General features: G+C 42.5%; 2 protein-coding genes across 2 annotated transcripts in view; one reads left to right on the top strand and one right to left on the bottom strand.

Moving 5' to 3' along the window:
• Positions 1 to 1563: 1563 nt before the first annotated feature.
• Positions 1564 to 12287, top strand: DNPH1 (2'-deoxynucleoside 5'-phosphate N-hydrolase 1; the record flags this gene model as incomplete). Its single annotated transcript, XM_044675324.1, has 5 exons — positions 1564 to 1801; positions 3442 to 3510; positions 3779 to 3889; positions 4366 to 4519; positions 12266 to 12287. Coding segments are annotated over exons 1-5 (594 nt in total), but the record flags the coding sequence as incomplete, so codon positions are not given.
• A 7885-nt stretch (positions 12288 to 20172) lies between these two features.
• CUL9 (cullin 9) overlaps positions 20173 to 21116 on the bottom strand; it is a 39667-nt gene continuing 38723 nt past the window's right edge. The window contains exons 32-33 of the mRNA XM_044675323.1: positions 20693 to 20790; positions 20173 to 20594 (exon numbers count right to left, since the gene is read on the bottom strand). Of these exons, the coding sequence (XP_044531258.1) occupies positions 20399 to 20594; positions 20693 to 20790 (294 nt within the window). The 3' untranslated portion in view covers positions 20173 to 20398. The remainder of the gene's footprint in view (positions 20595 to 20692; positions 20791 to 21116) is intronic.

Below are 21116 nucleotides of genomic sequence, written 5' to 3'. Positions count from 1 at the left end.
ACATTCATATCCACTATTTATCTTCAACTTGTGGTAGAGCCTTAAGAATCTGTATTGGTCTAGTTCAACACAATTAGACATACCATACATCTATCCTGACATAATGATACCATATTGATCTTCTTCAAGTATAAAAGACAACCAACCAACCCTGGAGAGTGTTGTTCCCTCACGCCCAACTTTCGGTGACCCCATATGGAGTTTTCTTGGCAAATATAGTGGAGTGGTTCTCCAGTGGATTAAGACAATCAGGTTCAGTGGACAGAGTGCCAGGCCTGCAGTTGGAAGGACTTGGGTTCCAATCTGTCCTCAGATACTTCCTAGCTATGTGAACCTGGGCAAGTCATTTAACCCCAATTACCTAGCTCTTATCACTCTTCTGCCTTAGAGCCCTATACTTGTATTGATTCTAAGACAGAAGGTAAGGGTTAAAAAAAAAAAAAAAAAAAAAGATACACAGGTTAGTGACTTGCCCAGGATTGCAAAACAGGTGAGTCCCTGAGACTGTATTTGAACTCGAGTTTTCCTGAGTGCAGTCCCAGTGATCTGGGCACTAAGCCACCTAGCAGCCTCCACATATCTGGATTCTTTCAGTTTGGGAAAAACATTACTAATAAGTTGGAAAGTTTCTAGACGAGGGCACCAGGATAGTTAAGGATGCTGGCTCCTTGTTTAGGACTGTTTGAAGGAATTGTGGATGTTGGTCTTGAAGTGAAGAAAATTCAGGGAATGCCATGATAGCTCCCTTAATGTATTGCTGTCATGTGGCAGATGGAATAGACTTGTTCTGTCTGAGCCCCAGAGAAAAGAAAAGAACAGAGAACAACGGGTGGGAGGTGCAAAGAGGCCAGTTTACTATTGGTGTCAGAAAAAAAAACAAAAAACCAACTTTCTAACACAACAACAACAACAACAAAAATCCCAAAGGACTTCCCTCCCCCCACCCAATCCTCCTAACAATAATAGCTGCCAAAAATGGAAAGGGCTCCCTGATGGGATAGCGAGGAGGCGGGTTTCAAGCAGTGGCTGACTGGATAGGTCATGGTGGGGAGGTCTCTGAGGGGAATAGTAAGGCCAAGAAGGTCCCACTTCAATTCTAAAAATTCCTCGAATGTGATTTCTAAAAGAGTTAAATCTGCAAAAGCCCTTTACGTACAATATAAAGTGGGTGCTTGTATTATCCCCATTTTATGGATGAGGAAAATGAGATTCAGAGAGGTTGGGAGGCGTCCTGCCCAGGGTCCCAAGGGAAGGGCGGGCCTACAGGGAGTGGAACCCGGGTCCTCGGGCTGTGCACGTGCGCACTCGTGCTCTGGCTCCCGCTACTACGACGTCCAAGTGGTTATGACGCAGGGGGTAGGCCAGTTCGAAGGCGGGGGCGTTCTCAGGGCAGCCCCCCTCCCCTTCTCCCCTAACACTCACAGTCGAGGGGGAGGTGAGGGTAGAGGAAGGGGTAACCCCGGCTGCCTGGTCACGTGTAGGGGGAGGGCACGTGCGCCCCTGGGGGCGGTGCTGTAGCCTACACGGCGCGAGGAACCTGTAGAGGGAGTACAGGAGGCGGGGATGGCGGCGGCAGCGGCTCCGGGGCGGGAGCGGGAGCGAGGCGGAGAGCGCGGCCCTGGGGCGGAGCCGCGGGAGCCCGGGGAGCCGGGAGGGCCAGGTCGGCGGGCCCTGTACTTTTGCGGGAGCATCCGAGGAGGAAGGCAGGACCGGGCCCTCTATGGGCGCATCGTGTCAAGACTGCGGCGCTTCGGGGCGGTGCTCACAGAGCACGTGGCGGCCGCCGAGCTGGGCGCGCGTGGTGAGAAGCCAAGGGCGAACCGCCCGGCCCAGAGCAGAGGGCGGGGTCTGAGCTAGCCCAAGGGCGGCCCCGCTGGGGGGGTGGGGGTGGGGCAGCGCTACCCCTCTCTTTCCTCCTAGCAGAATCAGGGTCGCGCGCTGTAGGGGGCGGGGTCTCGGGGAGGTAGGGCGGAGCCTATCGGGAGGCTGCTGGCCGTGGGCGGGGTCTGCTCCCAGCTCTGAGTAAGAGTCCTAGTTGGAGGGAGGTACTTGAACTAGTTGAACGAGGTCTGAGGCTGGACCTGAAAGTGGGATAACCTGAGATCTCTGGAGAGCCCCCAGGGCGATGAATGTCTAGGCACCAGGCAGTTAGAGGCAGCTGGGTGGTACGACGGGTAGAGTCCCAGGCCGGCCTGGCGTCAGGAAGACCTGATTTCAGATTTGGCCTCAGTCTTCCTTGCTGGATGACCCTGGGCAAATCTCTTTCCTCATCTGTCAAATTGGGATGATAAGAAAAGCACCTACATCCCAGGGTATTTCTCTGAAGGACACATGAGATATTTGTAAAGCCCTTAGCCCAGTGCTTGACACATAGTAAATGTTATATAAAAGTGTTGTTGTTGTTATTGTTATTATTAGCCCTTAGCACAGTGCTTGGCACATGATAAGTTCTATATTCACCAGCCTTTGGAAATCTTATTCACTACCATGACTTAAATCAGTTATAAACACAGATTAGTTTCAGGTCTGGTGCACCAGCCCTCTTAAACCTCTCCACTTGCTTGAAGGACATTTCTACTGGATGTTCTTGCTAGCATTTCAGGCTCTCAAACAGTCATCAGAACCCTCTTTTAATTCTTAACCACTTTCTCACTCTCTACAATGTCAGCTGATAAATCTAGTTGATTTTTCTTTCTCAGTGTTCATTATATGCTTTTCTTTCCATTAATACAGCCACCATCAGAGAGTAAACCATCATTTGGGACTTAAATTGTTGGAATAAACTCCATAGGCTTCCTTACATCCAATTTCTCCTCCAATCTGTCCTGGTTTAATCTTCCCAAGATACTATTTTGATCATGTCTATTTCCCTGCTGAAAAACTTCCCTTCCTGCCTTCAAAATAAAATCCAAACTCCCTAGCCTGACATTCAAGGCTTTCTACAATGTACAGTAACTTTATCTCCCACTTCATTAAAAAGAATTCACTTTAAGGACACTCATTTTGGCCTGCCACTCTGTCTCTGTGTTTCATACTCTCACCTCAGCTTTCTTGTTTACACCCTCCTTCATGCTGGGAATGCTTTCCATTCAGTATATCCATATCTTAACTTTTTTTTCAGGGTCCAAGTGAAGTCCCACTGTTCTTTTATTGTACTTTTTATGACCTTGAAGGCAGGTACTCAGTTTCAATCTCTATCTAACACCTAGCACAGAGTAGATTCTAACTAAACATTTTTCATAGAATCTTAAGTTTGAAAAGAACCTTATAAATTGCACAACCCAATTTCTTACCCTAACTCTGTTGATAGTGAATGACTAGAAGACTGAATGAGATTGTGGTTAGTGAGTGGAGTAGGGCCCAAGGACAACTGATGGGTCAGGGTGAGAATGGGTTTCCATCCTTGCTCAGTTGACTCCATGTCTACCAAAATCTCAACAGGAGAAGAGGCAGCAGGAGGTGACAGGCTTATTCATGAGCGGGACTTGGCTTGGTTGCAGCAGGCAGATGGTAAGTAGCCCCCTTTGGTTTCCCAGTTCCCAGATGCACAAGACCTAGAGGGTTTGGATTTTTCCACCCTCATATCTAAGTATTGCCCTTTCCCTCTAGGATTGACTATGTGCTCTCTGCATACCTTTCTGCAAGAATAATAACCCTACCTTACATTTTAAAGTTTCTTTAATTGTACCTATGCTCTATCATTCTTATACCCTCCCTATTCTCATACAAACACTAGAAAAACTTAGAGCCAGCTCATCATCTGCTTGTCTTCTTGTAGTGGTTGTGGCTGAGGTGACCCAGCCTTCCTTGGGTGTTGGCTATGAGCTGGGCCGGGCTGTGGCCCTCAACAAGAGAATCCTATGTCTGTTTCGCCCTCAGTCTGGCCGAGGTGAGTGCCCCATGCCCTGAGGCCCACTCATACCTTCCTGAGAGGACAGAGAATATAAGGAGAATCCCAAACCTTTTGGGTTAGAGTTTATGTATCCTGGCCCCAGAATCATCTGCATGGACTATTGGGAAGGAAGCTAGGAGGTGCTCTAACTAAAAAAGAATAAAAGAATACCTTCTGTAAGATCTACAAGTGACCATCCAGGCCCTCTCTTGAAGGGTGATCTGCTACCTCCCTGGTATAGCCCCCAACTCTGAGTCTAGCTCTGCCTTTTCTTAGTTTGCAGCCATTATTCCTAGTGCTTTACCCTGGGCACTGAACAGAATAGACCTTAGTCCTGGGCCATCTGGCACCAGCCCTCCTGTCACACAATCTTAGTGATTCTAGTGGCCTTGCCCAAAAGGGGATTGTGAAATGGGCTGAGTCTGGCCATTGGGCACTGCCATGTCTCACCTCTGCTTGTGCTCTTCCCCCAGTTCTGTCAGCCATGATCCGAGGTGCAGCTGATGGGACACGATTCCAGGTGTGGGACTATGAAGAGAATGAAGTAGAGACACTGTTGGACCGGTACTTTGAGACTGATCCTCCCGAGCCTGGAGTTGCCTCCCCCTCTTCAACTCTTACTTCTTGACCTAACCTTGATATCTAAATTTCTACTCCAAAACCTGCTTGATTCCACTTCTTCCATATGCCATTCTTGGCCCCTTTCCCCAATCCTGAATTAAAAGGTGTGTTCAAGTTGTATCTTTAGGTCATTTCTTGAGGGTGGGGAGGGTATGAAAGAGATGGTAGTTCACAGAAACAAGGATAGACTTCATTATCTTGAGGTTGTTTAAGGTTCCCAAGCCCACCATCAGCACCATCCATTTGTGTTTTAATATACTTTACTACATTGAGTAGCTGTTCATCCTCCTTTGGTGTCCAGTGTTCACTTGTGTCCCCCAGGAAGCAGTAGCTTGTGCAGCACTCACATCTTGGTAAAGGGTCTCATCAGGCAGGCTAAACCAGGGTCAGGGTAACTGACAGGCCTCAAATCTGGTGGTGAGTTAGGGAAGGACCTACTCTGTGGATGGGAAGACTTCCTCTGTGGAAGAGGTAGATGAGAACAACTGGTTTCAACAGCCACAAAGCAGAAGCAAGTGCTGTGGAATGCTTAGAGCTTCATTAGACATGGAAGAAGCAATCTGCATCTGGAGCCATCCCCAGCCCTGACTTCTGTCTTGCTTCTGGACTTGAACCACTTCATGCAACTCTTCCTCACTTAAATCCAATTTCTGCTGAAATTGAAAGGCACCAACGTAGATGTCATTTTGGACCTCTTCAGGTACAAAGGACAACCACTAATTGTACTGAGTTGGCTTCTGCTAAAGCCTTTTTCCAAAGCCTTATTGTAGCAAAAGGTGACTCTGTTCCCAGAAGATGAAAACTAGCAGGTGGGCTCAAATGGGAAGGTTTTCTCTATGGACTGGACAAGGTTTTTGTATATTGTGAAGATAGTATTAACTCTCCCCTGTCTATTTTTAGCTAATCAAATCAAGAACTCAAAGCACCCCTATTTAACCATTAAGTAGGAGAGTTCACAAGTCACTTATTAAATAAGTAACACTTCCAAAGGCCACTCCCCCCCTACCCTCAGGCAGTGCTAGGCAAATAGGGAGGCTATGACTGGTTCCCTTAAAGTGGGGGGCGACAGGAAGTGACGTGGAAAAAGGAGCATAAAGAAGAGACCAGCATGGTCTAGGGATCATCTTTTCCTGGCATTTGGAGTGAATGTCTGAAATGCTTTTCCTGGCTTTGGAGGAGACTTTTCCCCTGGATCCTGTGTCAGCTTGCTGGGTGAGTGGCTGAGATTCTACCTTGGCTTTGGAGGAGGCTGCATTGGTGGAACTCTGGCTGAAGACATCACCCAGACCTCTGGCTGAGGATTACCAGGAAATCCATATGGAGATCGGACTTGGGGAAGCCCCTGCAGGGGCTGAGCTGGACTTCACCGGAGAAGGGCTGTTAGGCTTGTTAGGAATCTGTTTCTATCTACATTTTACACTTTCACTCTTTCCACCTCTGTAAATAAAAGCTAATAAAAGTTGTTTTGACTTAAGCTATAATATTTAAAATCAACCATAATATAACTTTATAACTCATTTAGTATAAAACCTAAATTTAAACCTTACAATCTGCCACCTGAAGAATAGTCTCGCTAAAATCGGGATCTAACCAGGACTTAGTTGGAGCACAACTGGAAGGTTAATCACCACTTGAGTAAATTCCTTTTTGGCCATGACTCCTCCTAAAACTGTCTTACTTGGGCTGGGGGTCAGAGGAAGAGAAGATCTGCATCAGGAGAGAAAGTAGACATCTTGATTAAATAACATCACTTAAGTATTAAATTACAGATTCAGAATTAGAAGGAACCTTAGAATCACCTCGTCCATATAATTCCTTGCCTAGTGCGAGGATCCCCACATGATATATCTGCTAACAGAGCAGTCATCTGATTGAATACAAATCATGATTTAGAAACTCACTCAAGCAGGTCATTCCACTGTTAGGCAGCAAGGTGACTCAGTGGATAATGAGTCAGGCCTGGACATGGGAGGTCCGGAGTTCAAATGTGACCCTGGACACTTCCTAGCTGTGTGACCTTGGGCAAATCACAACTCCAATTGTCTAACCTTTACCTCTCTCTCTTTTGCTTTGGAACCAATACTTAGTATTAATCCTAAGAAAGTAAAGGTTAAAAAAAAATCCTGTTTTAAATACTATCTACCTGTAAGGACCCTGGGCAAGACCTCCCCCTCAGTTGCCTCATCTGCAAAATGGGAGAATACTTAATCTAAAGGGTTATGAAGAACAATATATATGTAAACCCTTGAAGCATTGTATTAACGTTAGCAATTATTAATACTGTCACCGATGTAAACATAGCACCTTATGATTTATAGAGAGCTTTACCAACATCTTTTGTTTGTACAAAAAAGCACATTTGTTAACATGAAATAATGTCCCTGTAAATCCCACTCATTGATCCTAGTTCTGCCCTCTGAAGACACCTAAATTTAATCCCTTCATTTAAATATAGAGAACACTATTATGTTTTTATTGCTATCTTTAGTTTTTAACATTAATCAGTTTCCCCAGAGCATCTCCCTCTTCCCTTCCCAGAGAGTCATCTCATATGATTTTTTTCTTCTCCAGGCTAAACATTTCTGGTTATTTCAACTGATATTTGAATGCCTTAGTCTCTAATCATCTCAACCTTCTGGTCAACTTCCTACAAAATGCCAATGCCCCCTTTAATATGATTCTCCCAGAACTAAATATCTTTCAGTTGTTTTTCAGTCATGTCCTCTTCATGACCCCATTTAGGATTTTGGTAAAGATACTAGAGTGCCTTCTCCAGCTCATTTTATAGATGAGGAACTGAGGCAAACAGGGTTAAGTGACTTGTCCAGGGTCACACATCTAGTAAAGGTCTGAGGCCAAATTTGAATTCAGAAAGATAACTGCTATTTTTTAATATAAAGATATTTTATTTTAGCAATTTCAGGTAACAACAAATTTCCACATAAGTTTTCCAAAGTTATATGATCCAAATTATTTCCCTCCTTCCCTTCCCTACCTTCCCTTCCCCCTCCCAAGATGGCAAACCATTCAATCCAGGTTATGCATATATTAGAAAATAAGTCTTTCTCTCTTTCTTTTTTAAACCCTTAACTTCTGTGTATTGGCTCCTTGGTGGAAGAGTGGTAAGGGTGGGCAATGAGGGTCAAGTGACTTGCCCAGGGTCACACAGCTGGGAAGTGTCTGAGGCCGGATTTGAACCTAGGACCTCCCATCTCTAGGCCTGACTCTCAATCCACTGAGCTACCCAGCTGCCCCTAGAAAATAAGTTTTTCTGACTCCAGCCCTGACACTCCATCCATTGCATCACCTAACTGCCTCTGAACTAAACATCATGATCTACAGCCGTGTTGTCGAACCTATGGTGCTCCCCTTCCCCTCTCCATGTGACATTGCTCACAGGACCCACCCCTCTGCCCAAGAGCCCAATAGGAGCGTTTCCTCCCTCCCCCATCTGGGGGTAAGGGGGCAACTCATATGCATCGTGAGGGTTGCAGTTTGGGCACTTGGTCTCTAACAGGTTTGCCATCACTGTCTACAGTAACCATTTGCCAATAGTCAAAGGATATGAATTAAATAGTTCTTGAAAGAATTTGAAACTATTAACAACCACATGAAAGAATGCTAAAAATCAATAAAAGAAAAATTCCTATCAAAACAACTCTGAGTTTTCACCTCATGCCCCACAAATTGACAAAGAAGATAAAAATGGGAATGGTCAGGCTTTGGAAGGATTGTGGAAAGATAGGCACATCAATGCATTGTTGGGGGAGCTGTGAATTAGTAAAACCATTCTGGAAAGCAATTCAGAATTATGCAAATAAAATGACTAAAACGTCCCTACCCTTTGACCCAGAGACTCCATGTGTGAGTTTATACCCCAAGAAAATCATCAATAAGAAGAAAGTCCTCATGTGCACCAAAATATTGTTAAAAGCATTTTTAAATGGCAAAGGATTGAAAACAAAGTAGATGCCCATCAATTGTCACATGAATGTAATAGAATATTACTGAGCTGTAAGAAATGATGTACAGAATGAATTCAGAGAAGAAAGGAAAAAATCTACATAAACTTATGTGGAGTGAAATAAGCAAGATCAAGAAAACAATATACACAATAACTAAAAGAATATAAATGGAAAAAACAACCACATACAAATCAAAAATGAATACTGTGTAATTACAAAGAATAAGCATGGGAGGCAGCTGGGTGGCTCAGTGGATTGAGAGCCAGGCCTAGAGACAGGATGTCCTAGGTTCAAATCTGGCCTCAGACACTTCCTAGCTGTGTGACCCTGGACAAGTCACTTGATCCCCAATGTCTAGCCTTTACCACTCTCCTGCCTTAGAACCAATATATAATGTTGATTCTAAGACAGAAGGTAAAGGTTTAAAAAATAAAATAAAACCACTCTAGACCAGTGATGGGCAAACTAGGGCCCACGGGCCAGATGCAGCCCACTGAAATGTTCTATTTGGCTGAGCTCGACATTATTCCTAATCTGATGAATACAATGAGTAGGATACAATACAATGAAACTTCAAAAGAGTTGCCTTAGAAATTGACTGACAGATAAGTATTTCCTTTCCTTTGGCACCCTCTTTAAAAAGTTTGCCCATCACTGCCCTAGACAATATAAAATACTTAGGAATCTATCTGCCAAGACAAACACAGGAATTATATGAACACAACTATGAAACCCTTTCTACACAATTAAAACTAGATCTAAACAACTGGAAAAACATTGATTGCTCATGGGTAGGACAAGATAACATAATAAAAATGACCGTCATACCCAAATTAATTTATTTATTTAGTGCTATACCTATCAAACTACCAAAAAACTTTTTACTAAATTAGATTTATCTAGATCTGATAAAAGAAGATTTATGTCTCCCACTAGTATATTTTTACTATCTATTTCCTCTTTGAGCCCTGCCAGTTTCTCCTTTAGAAATTTGGATGCTATACCATTTGGTACATACATGTTGAGTACTGTTACTTCCTCATTGTCTATACTGCCTTTTATCAGGATGTAATTACCTTCCCTATCTATTTTAATCAGATCTATTTTTACTTTGGCTTTGTCAGAAATCATGATTGCTACTCCTGCCTTCTTTTTCTCAGTTGAAGCCCAATAGATTTTGCTCTAGCCTTTTATTTTTACTCTATGTATGTTTACCTGCCTCATGTGTGTTTCTTGTAGACAATATATGGTAGGATTTTGGTTTCTAATCCACTCTGCTATTTGCTTCTCTTTTATGGGCGAATTCATCCCATTCACATTCAGAGTTATAATTATCAGTTGTGTATTCCCCAAAATTTTTATATCCTCTCCTAGTTCTGCCCCTTCTTCTTAGACTATTTCCTTTTAGTCCAGCGGTTTGTTTTAAATCAGTCCCCCTTATCCCCTCCCTTAGTTTACTGCCCTTTCCACCCCTCCCTTTTTGTCCCCCTCTTATTATTTTTTAAGACCCGATAAATTCCCTCCTCTCTCTCTTCCCCTCCCTTTTTGAACTCCCCACCCCACTGACCCCCTTGGTTTATCCCTTCTGACTTACTCCATAGGGAAAAATAGAATTCAATATCCCAATGAATATAGCTACTTTTCCCCTCTCAGGATTAATTCTGCTGAGAGTAAGGTTTGAGTATTTCCTATTAATGCTCTCTTTCTCTCCTTCTATAATAGTATTCATCCCCTCCCCTTCCCATGCCCTCTTTGTGTGGTATAGATTATCTTAATTTTCTTATTCCTTCAAGTTTCTCTTGGTGCCATCTTCTATTCCCCCCATCTTTTTTTTCCATATCATCTTAGACCATTTAGTACTCTAACCTCTCCCTATGAATAATTCTTCTAATTACTATAATAGTGAATTTTTTTAATTTTTAAAATTTTAATTTTTGAGAATTACACATAACATTTCTCCACATAGGAATACAAATAATTTTAACTTATTGAAGCCCTTAAAGAAGCAAATTTTAAAATAAGAGTTTTCTTTCTTTCCCCTTTCTTTCTTATTTACCTTTTCATGTTTCTCTTGATTTTTGTGGTTGGATATCAAACTTTCCATTTAGTTCTGGTCTCTTCTTTACAAATACTTGGAAATCTTCTATCTTATTGAATGCCCATACTTTCCCTTGGAAGTATATAGTCAGTTTTGATGGGTAGGTGATCCTTGGCTGTAGACCCAAACCTCTTGCCTTTCTGAATATCATATTCCATGCCTTGCGGTCATTTATTGTGGAGGCTGCCAGATCCTGTGTAATCCTGATTGGTGTTCCTTGATATCTGAATTGTCTCTTTCTGGCTTCTTGTAATATTTTTTCCTTAACTTAGAAACTCTTGGATTTGGCAATTATATTCCTGGGGGTTGACTTTTGAGGATTTAGTGTAGAGGGTGATCTATGGATCCTTTCAATGTCTATTTTGCCCTCTTGTTGAAGAACATCAGGGCAATTTTCTTGGATAATTTTTTGTAGTATGGTGTCCAAATTTCTATTAATTTCTGATTTTTCAGGAAGACAAATGATTCTCAAATTGTCTCTTCTGGACCTGTTTTCTTGATCTGTCATTCTCTCAGTGAGATATTTCATGTTTCCTTCTATTTTGTCATTCTTCTGACATTGCTTTATTAGTTCTTATTGTCTTGCAAGATCATTGGCTTCTACTTGCCCAATTCTGATCTTTAGAGACTGGTTTTCTGCTATAATCTTTTGATTTTCCTTTTCAATTTGGTTTATCTTATTTTTCATGGTTTCCTGCTGTTTAATTTGGGTCTCCAATTTGCTTATCATTTTGTTTGATTTTGGGGCATCTTTCTCCAATTGGGAGTTTCTGTCTTTTAACCTGTTAATTTCCTTTTGAACTGTTTCCCATTTTTTTTTTTGGCCAAATCTCTTCCATCTTACTCATGATCTCAGATTTGAACTCTTCAAGAGCTTGTGATCAATTTTCATTTTTTGGAGAAGGTTTGTATGTGTTTACTTGTTTGTCCTCCTCTGCTGTCTGCTCTGTTGTCTGGATTTTTTCTGTGTAAAAGTTGTCAAGTGTTAATGCTTTCCTCTTGTTTTTTCTCTTGGTTAGTTCTTGGGCATTACTTGCCATTTTTATGCTGGCTTTTCCTTCTCAGTCGGAAGTCTGGGTGAGGCAGGCAAGCTCTCTGTGTATAGAGCTATGGAGCAGTTTTTGCCCGAGTCACAGCACAGTGCCACCCCTCTCAGCTTTATCCTCACACCCAAGGTCTGCACTCTTTAGGCTCCTGTCTCAAGTCTAGCTATTCTCAGGGTCAAGCCTCCTGGTGGTCCCCTTGCTTGCTCCTCTGCTCGAGGCACCTTTAAGAGTCTCAGCATGCTGCTTCCACAATCTGTCACCCCTCCACTCTAGGTCCAAGTCCAAAGTCCACACTCAAGGTCCATGCTCAAAGTCCACGTTCTTTAGCCTCTTGGCGTCTTAAGTCTTGCTGCTCTCAGGAGCAGGCCCTGGTGGTCCCTGTTAGCTGCCAAGAACTTAGTGAATGCCCCATGCTTGTTCTAACTCTTGTTCTCTGGCTCTGGGACTGTAAGGGTGGGGGGTTGATCAGCTCGTGTCTTAGTGAGAGCTATTTCACCCTCTTATAGCAGGGAGATGCCCAAATCCCACATGCCTTCAATGCTGTGCCCTATTGTGGGGTCCCTTCATTCATCTGGATTTGGTTTTTGTGTCCTTTTGAGGTATCATGTATGGGTTGGTTAGGAGAGCTTCTACTCTGCAGCCATCTTAACCCGGAAGTCCTCCAGCTCATTTTACAGATGAGGAAACTGGAGACAAACAGGGTGAAGTGACTTGCCCAGGGTCACACAGCTAAAATGTGTCTGTAGCTAAATTTGAACTGAGGAAGATGAGTCCAGGTCCAGCTCTCTAACTTCTTGGCCACCTAGATGCACCATTAGAATCACTAACCTCCTTTAAAGTTTGGTTCAGCATTGTACACAGTGACAGCAATATTGGACTATGATTATCTGTGAAAACTTGGTTCCTCTTAGCAATGCATTGATCTGGGATAATCCTGAAAGATGCATGACAGAGAATGCTCTCCACCTCCAGAGAAAGAACTATGGGAGTTGTCTTTCCAGTCAGTGTATTTAAGGTTTTACTTGGGGGTTTTGGTTATGTATGATTTTGTTCTTACTACAGTGATTAATATGAATATGGAAGTGGGTTTTGCATGACAATGAAAATAAAAACATTTTAAAGTTTGATACAAATGCTACCTCCTATTTGAGGCCTTTCCTAATCCTCCAGGCTTCAATGCCACTAAAATTACCTTGTAGTAACCCTGTGTATTTTCTATCTACTTATACAAGAACATGTTGTTTCTCTTAATAGAACTTTTACTCTTTTATTTGTCTTTATATCCCCAATATGTGGCATATAGAAATGCTTGATGAATTTCAGAGAAAGAACTGTGGGAGCAAAAACACAGAAGAAAAACAACTGCTTGATCACATGGGTCAATGGGGATATGATTGGGGATATAGACTCTCAACGACCACCCCAGTGCAAATATCAATAATATAGAAATAGGTCTTGATCAATGACACATGTAAAACCCAGTGGAATTCTGCGTTGGCTGTGGGCGGGGGGGGGGGTAGGGGGAGAGAAAGAACATGAATCATATAACCATGGGAAATTTTTAAATTAATCAATAAAGTTAAATTTAAAAAAATGCTTGATACTGACTGATTATTTGAGGCTTGTTGTTTGATTGTTAAAGACTTAAGTGACTGTTTTCTTTCTTCTCTTTTTGAAGAAGAATCATTTGTTCCAATTCTCATCCATAAAATGACTAAGATGGAAAAATGTTTTACATGACTGCATGTGTAAAATCTGTATCAGATTGCTTACTTTCTCAAGGAGAGAGGAGAGAAAGGAAGGAGGGAGAGAATTTGGAACTCAAAATTTTTTTAATATTAAAACATTTTTTAAATTTTCTTTGTTTTTCTTGACATGAAACCTCAATTTCTCTCTTAAAAAAAAAAGACTTAAATGATTGTCATGAGGCAGGACTTTACTAACTTGATGGCACTTACTGATTGTCTGACCCTGGACAGGTCACTTTGCCTCTCAATTCCCTTTTCTGTAAAATGGGGGGAATAATTGCATCTACATTTCTGGATTGTTGAGAAGATAAAATAAGATAAAATAATATTTATAAAATGCCTAGCACAGGGGGCAGCTGGATGGCTCAATGGATTGAGAGTCAGGCCTAGAGACAGGAGCTCCTGGGTTCAAATCCGGCCTCAGACACTTCCTAGCTATGTGACCCTGGGCAAGTCACTTAACCCCCATTGCCTAGCCCTTACCGCTCTTCTGCCTTAGAACTAATATGTAGTATTGATCCTAAGACAGACGGTAAGGGTTTAAAAATAAAATGAAATGCTTAGCACATGCTTGGCTAAATATTATATAAATGTTAGCTATTATTTTTGTTATTGATATCTATTTGTTATTTGTTATTGTTACCTATGCATTGCCCTGCCTCAGTGTTTTAGGGATCTGATCTCCTTACTGCTCATGGTAGCTGCTAACTTACAACAGATAGTGTGATTCATTAGGTGCCTAAGTACACATTTAAGAAAAAAATTTTAACTAACTAGTGCTTTAAAAAAAAACCCACAACTTACACTCTATCTTAGAATTGATAGTTAAGTGTTCATTGGATAAAGATGCAGCGTAGGAGGCTGAGAAGGAGTAGTGTGATAGATAGGAAGGGAGCCAGGAGGGAAGAGTGCTCTGAAAACCTAGAGAGAAGAGAGGACTAAGGAGGAGAAAGTGATGAATGGTGTCCAATACAGCTGAGTGCTTAATACGTGCCAGTCACAAAAGAATTCTGGGAGACTTGGGCAGACAGGATACAGAAAGAGATCAGAGATGGGTGCTGCCCTCAAGGAGCCCACAGTCTAATGAAGGGGATGTTGTTGTTCATCCTTCCTTTCTGAAGAGGACCAGTAGCCCCTGGAGGGATGTCTTGACTCCAGCACAAATTGAACATACAAGAGAGACAACATGCAAACAGATGTATACAAGCAAGCTAGGTACAGGATAAAGAGGAGATAATTAACAGAACGAAGGCATTAGGATTTTTTTTTTTGAGTTCCAAATCTTCTTTCTTCCTCCTGCTCCTTCCTTCCCTCCCTGCTGAGAAGGCAAGCAATATTTAATTACACATGCAAAGTCTTACAAAATATTTCATATTAGTCATGTTGCAAAAGAAAACATACACACATAAAAACAAATGAGAAAAATAAAGATGGTTTAAAAAGTATGCTTCAAGAAGAAAAACATATGATTGATCACATGGTTTGATGGGGATATTGTAAAAGTAAAATTAATGTCCAATACTTGAGGTATTATATTTTAAAGTTTATTATCTGTCAAAATAGAACTACGTGACCAAGTTTTCTACCTTCTCAAAAAGTCCCGCTCCACCAAAGCTGCCAACAGGAAGGAAAAGAGAGCTAGACACAGACCTCCACCCAATTTATATCCTGTCTACATCAGCATGTAATGACAGGAAGTGAGTGGGGTTCTGGGAATCATAGTTTTGCTGGGGATCACAGTTTTGCTAAGAATCATAACTTCATTGGGGATGGTAGTTTTTAGGGTAACAGATTCCAATTAAATAATATTATTGGGAATTTGGCATTAAATGATCACTCTATTACAAATATGAATAATATGGAAATGGGTTTTGAACAATGATACATATAAAACCCAGTGGAATTGCTTATCAGCTCCGGGAGTGGGGAGGGAAGAGGGGAGATAGAGAACATGAATCATGTAACCATGGAAAAATATTCTAATAAATAAATTAATTTAAAAAAATTTTTTGAGTATGCCTCAATCTGTACTGAATTCATCAATTCTCTTTCCAGAGGTGAATGGCATTTTGCTTTTAAACCCTCACCTTCTGTCTTACAATCAATACTGTGTGTTGGTTCCAAGGCAGAAGAGTGGTAAGAGCTAGGCAATGGGGGTTAAGTGACTTGCCCAGGGTCACACAGCTGGGAAGTATCTGAGGTCAGATTTGAACCCGAGGCCTGGCTCTCAGGCCTCTCACTGAGCCACCCAGATGCCCTGATAGCATTTTTTATATCTTCACTTTAGCCGAGGCATTTGAAGGAGATGGATAAGAGCCCTGTGCTAACCTTGTCTCATTATGCAGAAGAAAGGAGGAAAGTCTACTAAAGTTACTCCTAATGATGGAACAAGTAGATCCTGGGGCTGCAGGAAAAATTACCTTCAAAGAATGTTTCAGGGCTTGGTACATGCTCCTCAGGGAACTGATGCTATCAGAGCTCTGCAGACATAGAAACCATTGCCAGCAACAGCCTAGAGGACTCCTGAGTTCTGTAATAGGTATAGGCTATATAAGGGTCAATATAATCCACAGGACTCAGTCTCTTCAGGCTCCAGGCCTTCTCACATGTGGGCCACAGAAGCAAAACAGGATGACAGCCACCAGGGCTGAGCTGTAGGCACAGAGCCCAGGATAAGCAGGGCGAGAGAGGGAGGCAGATGGAGGCCATGAAAACCTGCAGTAAGAATACTCTTTTCATAATCGTCAGAGTAATGACCCAGCTTTGCTTATAATTGTGGATTAGATGGTTGGGCTTTTATTGGATGTATTAGCAAAGAGAATGCAGTGGGCAGCTAGGTGGCACAGTGGACAGAGCACTAGGTCTGGAGTCAGGAAGATCTGAGTTCAAATTTGACCTCAGATATTTTCCAGCTGTGTGATTCTGGGCAAGTCATTTAACTCTGATTGCCTAGCCCTTGTTACTCTTCTGTTTTAGAATTGATACTAAGAAGATAAGGGTTTTGAGCGAGAGATAGAGATAGATAGAGGGAGGGAAGGAGAGAGACATAGAGAAAGGGGGGAAGAAAAAGAGGAGGAGAGGTGGAGAGGGAGGGGAAGGAAGAAAGAGAGAGAGAAGAGGAGAGAGGGAGAGGGAGGGAGGAGAGAAAGAGAGAGAAGGAGAGGGAGGGAGGAGAGAAAAAGAGAGAGGGAGGGAGAGGGAAGGAGGAGAGAAAGATAGAGAGGGAGGGAGAGGGAGGGAGGAGAGAAAAAAAGAGAGGGAGGGAGAGGGAAGGAGGAGAGAAAGATAGGGAGGGAGGGAGAAAGAGAGAGAGAGGGAGGGAGGGAGAGAGAGAGAGAGAGAGAGAGAGAGAGAGAGAGAGAGAGAGAGAGAGAGGAAAGAGAGAGAGAATTGTAGAAAAAATGCAGCCTTGGTCATAGAAAAGTTAAAATCTTCTGATCCAGCTTCAGGAAGCCAGAGCAAGGCCAGGGAAGGAGTCACTCTGGGCCCCAAGGACAGTTACATTGATCTCATCATCAGTTCCTTATATGTCAATTCAACCTAAACTCTACTTCATGCTATGGAGAGGGTAAAAATTGAGAATGTGGGCTGCAATGCTGTTCTGGATAGTGGATTTCAAGAATACCATAATTNAGAGAGAGAGAGAGAGAGAGAGAGAGAGGAGAGAGAGAATTGTAGAAAAAATGCAGCCTTGGTCATAGAAAAGTTAAAATCTTCTGATCCAGCTTCAGGAAGCCAGAGCAAGGCCAGGGAAGGAGTCACTCTGGGCCCCAAGGACAGTTACATTGATCTCATCATCAGTTCCTTATATGTCAATTCAACCTAAACTCTACTTCATGCTATGGAGAGGGTAAAAATTGAGAATGTGGGCTGCAATGCTGTTCTGGATAGTGGATTTCAAGAATACCATAATTTTCTTTTTTTTTAAATGTCAGATATTTGGGGGAAAACACCTTTAAAGTCTGTAACAGGGCTTGGACTTAATGGTTTTGGTGATAAATACTAACTATGCCTAAGAAACATTCAGGTGAGCTTAAAATTTCCTGAAGAAGTTGTCAACACAAAAGTAGACACTGTCTCTGGTATATTCAGACCCTCCAGCCCACATTGAAATATTAGTACTGATTGGAACTAATTCCAGGCTTTTCAAAATTTTGTAAGCAGCAAGCTGGGTCCATCCACATAGCTGTGCAGAAGCTTACATGAGGAATAGAGGGAAGAGGTTCCAGTGAATGTTATCAGAGCCCCAACTATTCACCCTCTTTTTTGGTGGATACAAAGATACTTGACTTTGGGGCCTCCTCAATATTACAAGAGCAGAAGGATAGGTTGAGGCTAGAACTCGCAAAAGAAAAGACACTTTCATTAAATGACTAGGATGTACTTGAGGTGCAACCAAGAGAATCCAGAACACCGATTCTCAAAGACTAGAAGGAAGTTCCAGGAGGATTCCTTTGTCAATGATAGAAGACTTCAGAAACCACCTCACATATCACTTCACACCTAGCAGATTGGCTAAAATGACAAGGGAAAGTAATAAATGTTGGAGGGGGTGTGGCAAAATTGGGACATTAATGCATTACTGGTGGAGTTGTGAATTGATCCAACCATTCTAGATGGCAATTTGGAATTATGCCCAAAGGGCTTTAAAAGACTATCTGCCTTTTGATCCAGCCATAGCACTGCTTGGATTATACCCCAAAGAGATAATAAAGAAAAAGACTTGTACAAAAATATTTATAGCCATGCTCTTTGTGGTGGCAAAAAATGGGAAAATGAGAAAATGTCCTTCAATTGGGGAATGGCTGAACAAATTGTGGTATCTGTTGGTGATGGAATACTATTGTGCTCAAAGGAATAAAGAACTGGAAGAATTCCATGTGAACTAGAAAAACCTCCAGGAATTGATGCAGAGTGAAAGGAGCAGAACCAGGAGAACCTTAAACACAGAGATGGATACACTGTGGCACAATCGAACATAATGTACTTCTCTACTAGCAGCAATGCAAGGATCCAGAGCAAGGCTGAGGGACTTATGAGAAAGAAAACTAGCCAAATTCAGAGGAAGAACTGTGGGAGGAGAAACATAGAAGAAAAACAACTGCTTAAACACATGGGCTGATGGGGATATTATTGGGGATGTAGACACTAAAAGATAACTCTAGTCTAACTATCAATAATATGGAATTAGGGCTTAATCAATGATACATGTAAAACCCAGTGGAATTGTGCGTTGGCTAAGGGAGGTTAGGAGGGAAAGAACATGAAATATGTAACTATGGAAAAAATATTTTAAAAATTTTAAAAAAAGAAAGAAAGAAACCACCTCACAGAGATACTGGTTAATGGCAGCATCACAGAATCCAGTAGCCCTTATAGATCACCTATGGAAGTGGTGACTAGGAAATATGGAAAGATACTGATGTATATAACCTACCTAACTTTGAACAACAGAACTGAAATGGACCAGTAACTACACTATTGGACTATTTGTTGGGCAGACAGTAATTTTCAGGCTAGGACTTGTGTAGCAGGGATCACTAAATTCGTCCCAGGTGACACTCTGTAGGTACATTAATGTCCATCAATCTCAGTTTCAACTGTACTGAAGGTTGATAACCAGGGCTGCCAGGAAAATTGAACTTTGCATCTATACTGCATTGTTACAGGTTTTTAACTCATCCAGATTATTCTTTGGAAGGGCCTGCAAAATTTCAGCCCTGGAGAGGAATGTCACCCTTGGCTTGAAAGGCCATTTGGATGGGACTCTTTCTACATTGATGGAAATTGCTCAGTGCTCAGTCTCAGAATAAAATATTTAGCTTGGAACTCAAGGCCCTCCATGTGCTCTAACAAACATTTAAGGGCCTACTATGCACAAAATAAAATGGAAACAGAGGCAACTAGATAGCACAGTAGATAAGAGCGCCCACCAAGAAGACCAGGATTCAAGTTCACTTTCAGGCATTTCCTAGCTGTGTTTCCCTGGGCAAGTCACAACTCTGATTGCCTAGCCTTTGTTGCTCTTCTGTCTCAGAATTGATACTAAGACAAAAGGCTTAGAAAAAAAGATGAAATGGAAATAATTCCTGTTCTCAGGAAATGTATATTTCTCTTTCACTTAATCATTTTTACATTCCCCCTCTCCCTCACTCTCCTATGCCTTTGTCCACGCATCTTAAACTTGGAAGGCCTCAGCTTCTATCTTTATCTCCTGAGGGTCTCTCCAGCTTTCAAAAGTCATAGGGCCACTTTCAAGACACCTTGCATGTTGTTTCTCCTTTGGGGTCTCATAACCATTTTTGTTTTGTCTGTTTTATATTTGTTATATTTATATTATGGTCATACAACAAGCTTATAAGCTTTTTGGGAACAAGGACTGCTCTCTTCATTTTTGTATGCCCGAGTACCTGACAATCTTGCCCACTATGGACCATAAATGGTCACTGAATAGTTATTGCCTCTCAATTAGCTTATGTTCTTCCTAAGCCTCAGAGAGGTGATCCCTCCCCTAGATAAAAGTCTGTTGATCTCATTCCCCCCCAATCCCGTCACAAAGGTGTAGCCTATAGGCAACTCCACAAAACTGCCTGGCCCACTTCTAGTCAGCTAGCATTTAAGTGCCCACAGTGTGCTGAACACAGAAAGGAAAGGTAGGAAACTGTCCCTATTCCAAGGATCTCACAGTCTAATTGGGGGGGAGGTTGTGGAGAAACAATTTGCAAACAATGATGTACAGACAAGATATATTCAGGTTCAACTGAGAGTGGTTTCAAAGGGAAGGCATCAAGATGAAGACAGCTACAAGAAAAGTCGTTTATTTAATAAACAGAACAAGGGCAAATCCCTGGTGGTCAGTTTCCCCAGGGAGTTTCAGGGCAACCCTCCTGGGGGACCCCTCTATGGGAGAGGGATGACCCACCCCCATGACAACCCCCAAGTCCCTTAACTTCTGAACAGTCACTCTCAGCACTTTCTACCCTTTCAGGGGGTGGGCTGATTTTGGGAGGAGGCACAGCCACCTCCCCTCAGTCATAGCCTTCATCCTCATCCTCATCATCAAAAAAGAAGGTATCCCGATCTAGGTTCTCTGACTCATCGTCATAGGAGAAGTTGTCATCGTCCAGCTCCTCATCATCATACTCATCCTGCTGCCACCCTGGTACCTCATCCTCATCTTCCTCATCTTCCTCTTCCTGACCCAGCTCTGAGGACCCCTGCAGCCTGGAGCAAGACAGAAAAGAGAAGAAAGAGGCGGGCACAAAGTTGCTCACGCTCCCCACCCCAGCTCAGCAGGACAAGGCCCTCTCTCTCCTACTTACTGGCTGCTGGGCACATTAGACACCTTCACTTCTTGGGGCTCTGAACTTGGTGGAGTCTGAAGACCAATTCGGAAATCCTGCCAGAAAGAAGGATAGATCTGGGTGGGAGGAATGTAGTCCAAGAGTCAGTGAATGGCCAAGAGTCCCCTGTTCATCCACACACCTATGGATTCCACAGCAGATGGCTAGGGATGGGGGGGGGGGGGATGAGAAGAAAAGAGAGGAGGAAGGGAAAGAGGGAAGTGGGGAGAGATAGAGGGAAAATAGGAACGGAGAGAGGTGAAAGCGAGAAAACATGAACCCAAGTATCCTAGACCAAAGCCTGAATGGAGGAGGTAAAGTTCATCTGGCTTCCTTCTTTCCTTAAAAAAACAAAAAAACAAAACTCCTTATCTTTTGTATTAGAATCAACGGCAATACTGCT

The sequence above is a fragment of the Gracilinanus agilis genome, chromosome 4 (assembly GCF_016433145.1).
Source record: "Gracilinanus agilis isolate LMUSP501 chromosome 4, AgileGrace, whole genome shotgun sequence".
NCBI lineage: Eukaryota > Metazoa > Chordata > Mammalia > Didelphimorphia > Didelphidae > Gracilinanus > Gracilinanus agilis.
Note: the sequence above shows the minus strand (reverse complement) of the source record. Positions and strands in the feature narration are given on the sequence as shown.